The sequence below is a fragment of the Lathyrus oleraceus genome, chromosome 2 (assembly GCF_024323335.1).
Source record: "Lathyrus oleraceus cultivar Zhongwan6 chromosome 2, CAAS_Psat_ZW6_1.0, whole genome shotgun sequence".
In the NCBI taxonomy this organism is placed as follows: Eukaryota; Viridiplantae; Streptophyta; class Magnoliopsida; order Fabales; family Fabaceae; genus Lathyrus; species Lathyrus oleraceus.
In genome coordinates, this window is record NC_066580.1 from 191,769,622 (window position 1) to 191,782,340 (window position 12,719).

The 12,719-nt window shown below is 35.2% G+C and overlaps 1 protein-coding gene across 1 annotated transcript; it reads right to left on the reverse strand.

Annotated features, from left to right (window-relative positions):
* LOC127118834 (uncharacterized) lies at positions 1–10,106 on the reverse strand. The gene is made up of 7 exons (XM_051049082.1): positions 9,922–10,106; positions 6,886–9,194; positions 6,061–6,116; positions 5,720–5,953; positions 5,307–5,598; positions 1,093–1,289; positions 1–310 (listed from the first exon to the last, which is right to left on the reverse strand). The coding sequence occupies exons 2-7, from the start codon at positions 8,908–8,910 to the stop codon at positions 157–159; spliced, it is 2,958 nt and encodes a 985-aa protein (XP_050905039.1). The 5' UTR covers positions 8,911–9,194; positions 9,922–10,106; the 3' UTR covers positions 1–156.
* Between the last annotated feature and the right edge of the window lie 2,613 nt (positions 10,107–12,719).

The following is a 12,719-nucleotide window of genomic DNA, read 5'->3' on the forward strand; positions in this document are numbered from 1 at the left end:
TTTGCCTACATCAAGTACTTTTCAATAGAGGTATGAAATTGAAATAGAAGTAACATGTGGTGCTAATTACTACAGTGCTAACTCCTAATGCATATCATAGGAATATTAATTAGTACGAATGTTAGTGTCATATTTACAAAGAGTTAATATAGCACACTAACAGTTCAAACCCCAATCATAAGGTTGATATATCACCTTCAACTCAGAAGTGGCAAGTAAGTCAAACAATAGTTCTGATTCAGATGGATCTAAGTAGATTGAGACATGCTTCATAACCTCTACCTCATTCTTGCCAAAATCTAAGCTGAACCTGAGTATCCATAAAAAAAATTGTTAATATCCCCATAATAATAACATTAAATACATTGTTGTAAAAATATGTAAATTTGTAATTATTTATGATAATTTAAAATTGTACATGGTCCATTAATCTATTTAAACGAATTGTTGTGCACTCTTCTTGACAGCGGTTTTGTTTCTGTTTTATGTAGTGTCCCTAGTTCTAATAGTTTTAGTGTGAGATGGTTTGTTTTCTTTATTGATGAATATTATCAATATTATCTCTAGAAGAATATTATCAATCAATCTAGAAAGTTGTTACACTTGAGAATATCTATAGATTCTTAATTCTAACAATAGTCATAACCTATCAGGATTTAGTAATAAATAAGACATTATCCATTAACTTACACATGTGTAGACACTCGCCAATGAAATGGGACTGTAGAAAGAAAATTGCCACTTACATGAAGTTACTCAAACTCTTGTCTTTCAAATGTCTGTCCTAAAATTATATTGGGACGAAGCATTTTTATAGTTACTTATCTAAATAATCGTGTGGCATCTCTTGTAGTAGATAATATTAGTCATGTTCAGTTTATAATATCACTTTTCCTTTTGTTTTTATCATATATTGAGTCTAGGGGTTTGCATGTTTGTATGAAGTTTGATACTTTATACGTGTGTACTTGTATTTAGTTCAAGTTTAGAGTTACTGAGAGAATGTGCATGGGAACATAAAATACTCAACTAGTTCTTAGTTTAAATTTACCTAAAAGAACATGAATCATATAAGAGTGTCAGAGAACTTACCATTTAAGAATTTTACTGGTATATGCAACCTTTGCAGTAAAATCTATCAAAACGCCACCATTTCTGAGGAAATTATGAGCTGCATCCATTAACTCCGAGTCAATGTCGCCAGGAGAATAACACCGAAGTGCAGGCCCAGATCGAGTACCACACACTAGAGCAAAATGAATGAGAGGCTCTGGTAAAGAGAGGGCCACCTAACAAAAAGAAAGGAGTGAAAAGTGAGCATCAAGTCAGTAAGTAGCTTTGCTGATGAAGTAACTTTGTGGTGAAAGCATACAGGACAAACACCAGAAGCTAAACATTTTTCACCCACTTTCAATGACTTTTAAATAAATTACCCTAGCAAAACCTACTTTTAAGTTTATTTTTGGTATTGACTTTTAAATTAAATAGTATATTATATATAGGAATAGCATATTTTCTTATATTCTAGGATATTCCGTTGAAATTAATGTCAAAATAGAAGTGTAGTTGAAAAACACGGTTTTACTATATTTCTCTCATTAATATGGGAGAATCTATCCATTCGGATCATCCATCATTTACACCAATACACAAAGTTCAATAATATTAGGGGTGAGGAGGTGTATTGGAAAAAACTCAAATTCCACGTACGTTAAAAACAGGGTGTGTAAAGATCAATTAGGCTCAGTATAAAAACTTTTACAATTTAAGTTGGGTTTAACTCAACATATCAAATAGGCTCAATCAAATTTAAAGATGGTACCAAAGTCTATCACAAAACCATTAGGACATCTATTATCAAGTGTCTGCTATTGTGTCACACTCCATGTGTCCAATGGGATGTGTTAAAACTCTCACTTTGGCAGAACCCACATTTTGTATATTAGTCTTGATGAGTACTAACCGGGAAGTAATTAACTTAATATTTCTTAAAAGGAATTTTTGTGAGTCGATCTCATACCCCAACAGTTTGACTAACCAACTCTGTTGGCTTTGAGTGGTCATTCTCTGATCCAACAAAAATTTGTGAACAGTGAATTTATTTTCTAATAGATATGGTCGCCAATGTTGAATGGCAACGCCAATGTTGAATGGCAACGCCAAGGTCATTTATAATTTTTCATATATGGATTTAGACAAAGCAGTAGGGGCCAATGCTTTACTGAAATAAGCAATTGGTTGTCTTTGTAATAAAACTATTCCTAATTCACCTCCAGAAGCATCATATTTTATGGCAAAAGGTTGTGAGAGATAAGGTAACCTCAACATTGGAGTTGTAGTTACTACAGTTTGTGACCTTTTAAAAGCATCTTCAGCTTCTGTAGTTAAATTCCAAGCCTTCTTTTTAAGAAAATCTGTCAATGGTTTGGCTATTTTACCATAATCCTTGACAAATCTTCTATAGTAATCAGTTAAGCCCAAAAAAACCTTCTCACCGCTTTAACTGATTTGGGAACTGGCCATTGCAAAATGCAATTAATTTTCTTGGGATCCATTGCTACTCCTTCGAAAATAATGTGACCCAAATATTCTATTGTGAGTTGGCCAAAACAGCTATTTGTTTTATTAGCGAAATATTTTTCCAGTCTTAAAAGACTCAGTACAACTGTTAAATGGGCCAAATGATCCTCTCAATCTCTACTGTAAAGCAGTATATCATCTAAAAATACCAGCACAAACTTACGGATAAAGGATTGCAACAGGGAGTTCATAGCATTCTGAAATGTAGGTGGTGCATTGGTTAAACCAAAAGGCATCACCAAAAATTCATAGTGACCTTAATGTGTTCTAAAATTTGTTTTGTGGACATCACCAGCATGCATCCTCACCTGGTGGTAACCAGATTTTAAGTCCACTTTTGAAAAGAATTCAGCACCTTGGAGATCATCCAACAACTCCTCAATAACTGGCAAAGGGTATTTGTCAGCTATAGTCACCTTATTAAGAGTTCTAAAATCCACATAACCTCCAAGTGTCATTTTTTTCTTGACCAAAATGACTGGACTAGAAAAAGGAGCTACAACTAGGTTGAATTATTCCTGCTTCCAACATTTCAGCCACCAACCTCTCAATTTCATTCTTCTGGACATGGGAATATCTATAAGGTCTCGCATTGATTGGTTATGTGCCTTGTTTTAAAGGAATTCTGTGTTATATATCTCTACTAGGGGGCAGTCCCTTGGGACTCTAAAAAATTACTTCAAATGTTTTTAGTAGAGCATTTAAAACCAATATTATGTCATGATCAACATTTTAAAATTGAATCATGTCTGATTGCACTTCCTCTGCTTGGTACATTATTAAGCAAAAGAATAGAGAGGTGTTATTCCCCTACATCATCTAATGTAAGGATTTATTAGAAACTAATATAAGGGTTCATCATAACAGTGCCTAAAGTTGCCAGCCAAGCGACACCCAAAACCACATCAATACCTCAGCTTGAATATCACCCAACTGCACCTTCACATCTTGACAACAGCCCTGTGTATGTTTCACAACGGGAAAGGACTAGCTACCTTTCCGACTACATAACTTTGGTACCTTTGGTAGTAATAACAATGCCATGTGTGTTTAAACAAATAATAAAATAATTGTTTTTATTGAGAGAGAATGATTCATTAGAGATAGATAGACTCAAAGGCATCAAAGGTATTTGGCTCAAAGGTAGCCAATCCTTTCCCGTTTCACAACGCCCTCCCCCAGCTTAACAGAACGCATGTCATCACTAGATGTTGTTAGATTAGATCCAGAAGTTGGAAAATTTTGGAGCCAACGAAATTATGACTAGCCCCACTGTCAATCAAAACTTTCACCTTGCAGCCTAAAATGGTTCCCATCAACTTCATACTTCTACGTTTGGAAATGCCTTCCACAGCACAAAGACTCAGTTCCATTTTTTCAAGATCAAGCTCATTCTCAGTGTGACACTTCTCTTTTTTGTCTTAAGTCTTAATGTATTTTGATAACATTCTCATTATGGGTTCCTCACCCTCCCTAGTTCAAGTTCTCGTTAAACAGTAGAATCAGCAGTTTGCACTTTGCACTGTGCACTCAAGTAAATTGGTCTTGTTGACTACTTCCTTGGTATTGAAGTAAAAATGGCTTCCAAATGGCTGCTCAGTCAAACAAATTATATTAAGATCTACTTTCTATTTTCTAAGCTAACATGAATGGATCCAAGGGTATTTCCTCTCTCATGGTCAGCAACTGTAAACTCAACAAGTTTAGTACTGTCTTTCTCTTTGACCTGTCGCACTAAAGATCTATTGTTGGTGCTCTACAGTATACAACCTTGAGATGGCCTGATATCAACTTGAGTGTCAACAAGGTGTGTCAATTTATGTCAAGGCCTGAGAAAATCCGGTGGAAAGCAGTCAAATGAATTTTAGATTATCTCAAAGGTACCATTCATCATGGACTCCTTTTAAAGCCCAATCATCCTGACATTTTGTTCACTTTGAGGGCTTATAGTTATGTTGATTGGGCTAATGATATTGATGATCTTCGTTCCACTTCAAGTTCTTGTATCTTATTTGGTCCTAACCTAGTATCTTGGAGGCTTGGAGCTCCAAGAAGCAACCCTCGGTTCCTAGGTCCAGCACCAAAGCCAAGTACCGTAGCATGACCCATGCCACTATTGAAGTTCTCTGGATTCATTACCTTTTGACAGAGTGACGAGTCTTCATTCATGTTCCTTCCTTACTGCGTGACAACGCAGTGCAGTTACACTTACAATCCCATCATTATGCTTGCACCAAGCACATGGAGTTGGATATTCACGTCCTGCAAGAATGGGTCATCTCCAAGCAGCATCATGTCTCCCGTGCTCATTGTATATCAGCTTGCAGACTCCTTCCCGGAGCCTCTCCCTTGAACACAATTATGTGACATCAGAAGCAAACTCAAGGTGCTCCCTAAGCAACCACTTTCAGTTTGAGGGAGGAATATTAGAGTATAGAAGCTTACACTGCAAGCTGAGTTAGTTAGACTCTTTATCAATTTGTAGTTGGTTAAAAATTGTTAGGAGATAGTTTCTCTTGATCTATTTAAATTCCTATCATATTTATATTGTATCTAGTTTTGTAGATCAACATAATGAATATTCAGATTCATTGAAAGAATTCCTTATTCTCTCAACTCTCAAAATCAAACAAAAAATAACACCACTGGGACAGAAGTAAAGCTTAATCATCAATGAACAATTTCATTATCAAGGTTGCATGAATACAGAGTGTGGATTACTTTACCATTAAACGTTTATCTTTTGCACCAAATGGCCTCATAAGGGTATATGGCTGTCGCTGGTTCCCCCTCAAAATGCCATTCTGAATAGCTGAAAGTGAGTAAGTGGACCCACCAATAACATATTTAAAGTCTCCAAACAATTTCCTTCTTTCTAGCATTCCATCTGGATGGCCCCATACTAAGATTGCATGGATGGTCATCATATTATATAGATTAAGAAAGAAAGCAATTGTCTCTTCTCTAGACAAATCCGACATTTCTACTCTTTGTAGCTCTTCTACAATTCTTAGATACCTAGAAAATGGTTTTGTAAGTAACAATGAAAAAAATCTATAAATAACTAAATGGATGGTCATTATTATGGAATTTCTGAGTTTAAAAGTATAAGGCAAAAGACAGTTAATGTTAAAGAAACCTTGCAAATTCTTCGCTTCCATGCATACTTCTATAATCAATGTGACGTCCATCTTCAGAGGCATAGGCTTCAAACATTGCATAGGACAGTAATCTCAGCCTTGATGCAATTTCTGTGATAGGCTTAGGTTTCGTGGTAGTTATCCCTCTTGAAATATTATGACACTGAGATGCCACAATTGGATCGTCATCCAAAAACCGATACAAGTAATTACCATCCTCAAATAGATTATCACTAAAGCAAAACAAAAGCATTGAAAGCGGAGCAGGTTGTCAATTTTGTAACAATGCAATTAAAACAACAGAAATTGGAAATACCAATTGGAGAATACTTGGACTTACTCAAGAACATGCTGAAAGAAGAGCTTGCTAACGAGCTTTCGTCCAAATTCAATAGCCTACACCACCAGACGAGAATTAGGAAGATAGAAAAGATATTATGAAGCAAGAAGCTGTAATAAATTTCAGTTGGACATACAGTTGATGATATGCATGACCTGGACTTATTGCAAATGTAGCAAGACTAAAATTTCTAATATTCACAGGTTTACCAGTACAAGTATTTTAATGGGATGCATGTTAAAAGGGAAATATGTCAAGATTGTGAGTGTTGTGTGTCTGTGTATGTGTATATTACACTACAATTCCTTCTCCTTTTTAGAAACATTCTCCAGAGGGTAAAGTAATAAACTATGTGTTTTATTCATTTATTTTCTGAACCATAGATACCAATTTCTATCACTAACAATCTACCGACAGAGAGAAAATCCAGAAATGGATAGTCATGGCATTTTTTGTTCGTAATATACTAATAAAAAAAGAAAATAAATGAAAAAAGGCTTAAGCCAATATCTGAAAAATTGATATCATCTTTAAAACATAAGCAACCAGATATGTAATGGTATCTTAATAAAGAAATTATAGTAGAAACTGTAATCCCACTACCAGGGACCTAAAAATGAACTGACAAATTAGATATACAAATATAAAACATTTGTTTCTCTTCACCTAATACCTTAAGCTTTAAGAATAGTTGATCTTTGACAAGGACAGCCAAGTTCTATTGACTTAATAAATGGCTATACATTAGGGCTAAAGAAGGATTCATAAATGGACTTCCAAAGGGCACAAGACTATGCTAAGTTTGAAACTCATGATCAAGCTTACCTCTTTCCTTTCCAAATATTGATCTTCTGATAAGAAGTCTACAGCTTCAGAGCCAATAAAGCAATTGGTGAACCTTCGCAATTTGCTAAATCGATCCTTCACAACAATAGATTGTTTCATTTTGCAGACGATCAGAGCCATTTCATCAACTGCCCCACTGCTGGACACATCATCCTCCCCAGAAAGTGGTGGAAGTGGTCCTTTTAATGAAGGTGATTCTGTTATAAGGAACTCAATCTTCTCATCAAACTTGCCAGACTCATTTAAGGTCTTTAGCTCACTCAAGCTTCCTATACATACTTCATTGAAAAAAACCTTGGGAACAGAAGTAGATCCAGAAATCTTCTCTAGCTCCATCTTTCTATTAGGGTACACGTCAATGTTGATTTCAACATATCTAAGCCTTTTCACATACAAAATTTTCCTAACCTCTTTACATTCTCGGCATGCTAGTCTTGTGTACAGTATAATCCTTCCTTTCATGGCTATGGGTTGCAAAGGACCTTCAGTTATTGGTTCATCCCTCCAATTCATTTTCTCTACTGTCTTCTCAGGAGCCTCTTTGGATTCACAGTCTCTTGATATATCTGAAACATCTTTATCTTTATTATCAGAATTATACACATCACCATCATCATTTTTTCTAGAAAGTCGGCGCAGCAGAGTGGAGACTGCGACTATACTTTTCTCCCTCACAAAGTTTTTAAGCGCTACAGCCTTCTCAACCACATGCGGAGTCCCTCGATCTGCATCACCTTTCTGATTCATAGTATTGACATCAGTTGAAGTGTTATCTATCTTTTGATCTATTTTTGGTGAATGTGAGTCCATAGTTCTATTTCCATCTACCCTATGAGCCAAGTCCGATTCTCCATATATATTATCCAATATATCATCTAGCTTTTTCTCAAACCCGGGATCATCATAACCCATATTTTCAAATTTTTCCTCTTTTGAATCTTTGTTGTAGTCTTCTTTTTGAATGGTAAATGCATCGCCTTGAAGCTTTTCAACATCTTGAGAACATGATGTATTTGATAATACACCATCTTGTTCATTCTCATGCTTGGGGCCATCATGAGAAATATTTTGACTTTTTGCCTGTTTTAATTCTTCGTGATCTTCATTCCGAACAACATAAGTATCTCTTTCTAGATTCTCAACACCTTGAGAACATGACATATTTGAAGATGCATCATCTTGTTCATTCTCATAACTGGGCCTATCATTAGAAATATTTTGACTTCCCACATGTTTAGATTCTTCGCGATCTTCATTATGAATGACAGAAATATCTCCTTCTAGATTTTTGACATCTTGAGAACTTGATGTGCCTGATGATATATCATCTTGTTCATTCTCAATCTTGGGGCCATCATGAGAAATATTTTGACTTTTTGCCTGTTTTGATTCCTCATGATCTTCATTATTAACGACATAAGCATCTCCTTTCAAATTTTCAACATCTTTAGAACTTGACGTGTCTGATGATATATCATCTTGCTCATTCTCAAACTTGAGGCCATCATGAGAGTTCACCTCTTTTGATTCTTCGTGATCTTCATTTTGAACAACATTATCTACTTCCAGATTTTCAACATCTTGAGAACTTGACGTGTGTGAAGATTTGTCATCTTGTTCATTCTCATACTTTGGGTCACTATGAGAAATATTTTGACTTTTCACCTGTTTTGATTCTTCGTGATCTTCATTATGAACATTATCTACTTCCGGATTTTCAACATCTTGAGAACTTGACGTGTGTGAAGATATGTCATCTTGTTCATTCTCATACTTGGGGTCATTATGAGAAATATTTTGACTTTTCATCTCTTTTGATTCTTCGTGATCTTCGTTCTGAACAACAAAACTATCTCCGTCCTGATTTTCAACATCTTGAGAACTTGATGTGTCTGAAGATATACCATCTTGTTCATTCTCATACTTGGGGCCATCATGAGAAACATTTTGATTTTTTGCCTGTTTCAATTCTTCGTGATCTACAACATGAGTATCTCCTTCCATAATTTCAAATTCTTGAGAACTTAACGAGTTTGATGATACATCATCTTGTTCATTGCAAATCTCAGAGTCATCATGGCCAATATTTGGTATTTGCTCTTCCTCAGATTGTTTGTCCTAATCTTCATTCAAAACAAAAAAGCATCCCTTTCTAGCTTCTCAACAACTCGAGGACTTGCCTCATTAGTCTCCTCTAGCCCTTTATCCTCCAATTCCGTATGCCGCCTAGAGCCAGTACACTATTTCATCCAGCCAAAATCACATTTCCCACAATCTGTTATAAGTTACTGTAAGAAATTCAAACACCATATTAACCAATAACATCATTATCTCAACAAGAAAACCAATAATGAGACTGCCAAGATAAAAATGAGAACCAAAAACAAAACCGAAACGCTATCAACACACTCAGCACAATTATTGACTACACTGATGATAAACAAAATCAAGAACCAGAAAGTTATATAGGTCACTGTAATTTAATTACTCAACCATGAAAATCACTTAAACAGAAACATAAATTGCAAATTGTTACCAAAAAACAAACATATGATTTTCTAAAACTGGTTTCATTTTCACAATTACTTTCCTTATTTAAGTCTTCCTGATCCATTTTAACCAAAACATATTTAGAAGCTCTATAGCAGCGAGACCTCTGAAAAAAGATGTGTATGTGTAGCACACTGACACCAACACAATACCGATACTTGTGATTACCTTCAATTTATTCATTTTTTAAAGTTATTACCGGTATCGAAGTTGCTTTGTCGTGTCAGTGCGTTATAGATTAGAAGGAACTAAAAATTGTAATTATTCCCAAATGTGATTGAATTATAGAAGTGTGAAAAAACAACTATGCAAAAACAATAGTATAATTTTACAATGTTCACATCACAACTCAGAAATCAGGTTTCAGACCTATAAATTAACGGCTAAAAAAGTGTTTCATGAAGGTAATCTAAACTAAGAAAATAAATTGCATGAAAAGAAAAAGGGAAAAGAGAGAGAACTTACGGATCCGGTGTGAAGAATGAATGAAAAGGGAAAAGAAGGGGTTAGGTTTGTGACGGAAGGAAGAAGGTTTGAGAAGAAAGGTTGAAGATTGGAAATGGGGAATTGAGGACGTGACTTGGACAAAGGAGGTGCGAAAGAAGCGGGAACTCCGTGGCATGAACATTAACTTTAAATTGAAGAGTAATGATTGGACAAAATTAATAACTAAATAACTAAGATATCTGACAATTTTTTTTAAAATAACCATTTTTTTCAAATTATATATTAAAATAATTATATTTTAAAAAAAATTACCAAAGCAAGGTTACTCCTTTATTTTTATTTTTTTTTAAAATTAATTTTAATAATTTTAATATTAAATAAAAAAGAAAATTAAAAATAATTTATAATATTATTTCATAAAATTCAATTACACGGCGATATAATAGAAAATGACCCGCTCGATCGAAACGTCTTTCGGTTCCACATCCTGGTGCATTCACCTGCCTTCGAGGTCTCCCAAGATTTCCATGAGGTGTTTGGGATCTTTGAGTATTGGTTTGAGGAAATGGTGGTTGGTGCGAGGGTCCTGATGTATTTAACATATTTTCAATCATTTCTCCCTAATAGTCTGAGGGTTGTCGTCAACGGCGCTTCCGTAATCGAGTTTGGTGCTCATGTTGTCGTAGTTAGGTCGTTGTGGTTGGGTTATGGGTGGACAATATGGTTGGTTAAATTAGGACATTTAATCATTTTGGAAACTAAGTAATGGTTCTTGTGGTGTAAGAAAGTCATGTTGTGGTTGGGTGCTTTGGCGGTGGGATGTTTAGGTGTTCATTGGTGGGGATGGTAGGATGGGGTGGAATCATATGAATTATCAGCAGATGTAGTGGCTGCATATGGTTGGTGGTGGTATGGGTCATGCTCTTGGTTTTGTGTTTGAATGTGTATCATGTATTGGTTGCAAGGTTGGATGTTTGGTGGTTAGATGTATATGTTATGGTGATGTTGTGAGGTTGGTCGTTGGGTTTGGTAATGGTGTGGGGTTGGTTGTTGGGAGGGGGTTTGTTGTTAAGTGTATGATGACAAAGCTTGTTGACGTGGATCGATCAAATACCTCAGCTCAGACACAAACAGTGTCGTGGTAACCGACCTAAACCAATTCACATAATATTGAGTTGGTCTAGCACCTTATATGATAGGTTCCTTTAAGATGTGTTGACGTTGATTCCTCTATTAACGACACATCTCTTCAGTGATGTCTTTCTAATCGGAATAACCCCATTGGGCATCGACTCTTAGTTGATGTCAGCCTCTCAAACATGTTTGAGGTTTTAGAGTTTGTTGTTGCATGTCGAACTACAATTTCACACGATCACTCTGGTGCATCTCCACAGTAGTGAATCAGATGACTGGTGTTTTTGTTGTCCAAACTGCAGCATCCTCGGGGTTAACCTCATGGTCGAGACCGAGATGCGGTCTCCAAATAAATTGTATAAGAAAAATACATGATTAGAAAATTTGTAATTTGATAATATTAAAACCAAATTTAGAGTTGTTTAGTTGTAATACATTGTTTAGTCCAAGGTGGTCTATAAAATTGCGATAGACTATTATAGCGTGTTTGGGACATATGTTGTAGTTCATCCCTAGAATAGACCACCTAAAACAAATACATTATTTACAGTTAGTTGTAGTATAAAGCCTAACAAATTCGAAGATTTAAGATAATCTTACTTTGTTGCGAAGGGGGATGTGAGTGGTTTCTTGTTGACTGAGGCAAGTGACGGCATTCTCGACAACCTCATACTTGTAGCAGAAAGGAGCAAGAATAAAACGAATAAGTATCCTTTTTTTAATTTTTACACAAAAAAACTATATAAATGGGACAAAATAGTTGAACCCCAATTATATGTTCTTATTTTATTTATGTTTCGTAACAATGGCAATTACATAATATTTACCGTATTACCGATAGTTTCAGGAAATACAAAATTATCAAATAGAATCATAATATAACACCTAAAACGAAAAGATTAAAAATACATTATTTACATTTAGTTGTAGTATAAAGCCTAACAAATTCGAATATTTAAGATAATCTTACTTTATTGCGAAGGGGGATGTGAATGGCTTCTCGTTGACCGGGGCAAGTGACGGCATTCTCGACCAACCTCATACTTGTAGTAGAAAGGAGCAAGAATAAAACAAACAAGTATCCTTTTTTTTCATTTTTACACAACAAATTATATAGATGGGATAAAAAAGTTGAACCCCAATTATATGTTCCTATTTTATTTATGTTTCGTAACAACAGAAAATACATAATATTTACCGTATTGCCGATAGTTTCAGGAAATACAAAATTATCAAATAGAATCATAATCTAACACCGAACTTTAATTATTTTTTTCATACTCAGTCGAATCTTCGCTTAATGTTATAATTAAATAGTATTGTTTAAGATATTTAATATTAATACCTTGACCCCTAGGTTGACCTGAAGCTTGTCTCATAGTTGTGTCTTCACACAAAGGGGCACCCAATAATTCTTCACATATAGAGTTATCTTGGTTAACTCTACCATTAACATCCTTACCATCGATTGGTAGACCCAACAACATGTACACGCCCTCTAGTGTGACGGTACATTCACCGAATGGAAAGTGAAATATATGGGTCTCAGGTCTCTATCTTTCTACCAAACCAAGGATAAATTTGTAATCAACATAGTATGTGACTATGTTGAGTACATTACCAAAAATGCATACTCGTAAGTATGGTTTTATCAATGGATCGTGTGGTACATATTCATGTAC

Excerpts from the sequence above, each read along its gene's own strand:
- LOC127118834 (XM_051049082.1), bottom strand. The coding sequence starts at position 8,910 with ATGGAAGGAGATACTCATGTTGTAGATCACGAAGAATTGAAACAGGCA. Across the intron at positions 6,117-6,885 it reads AATATTTGGAAAGGAAAGAG|GCTATTGAATTTGGACGAAA; the intron begins GTAAGCTTGATC and ends CTGGTGGTGTAG. Across the intron at positions 1,290-5,306 it reads CAAAAGATAAACGTTTAATG|GTGGCCCTCTCTTTACCAGA; the intron begins GTAAAGTAATCC and ends TCTTTTTGTTAG.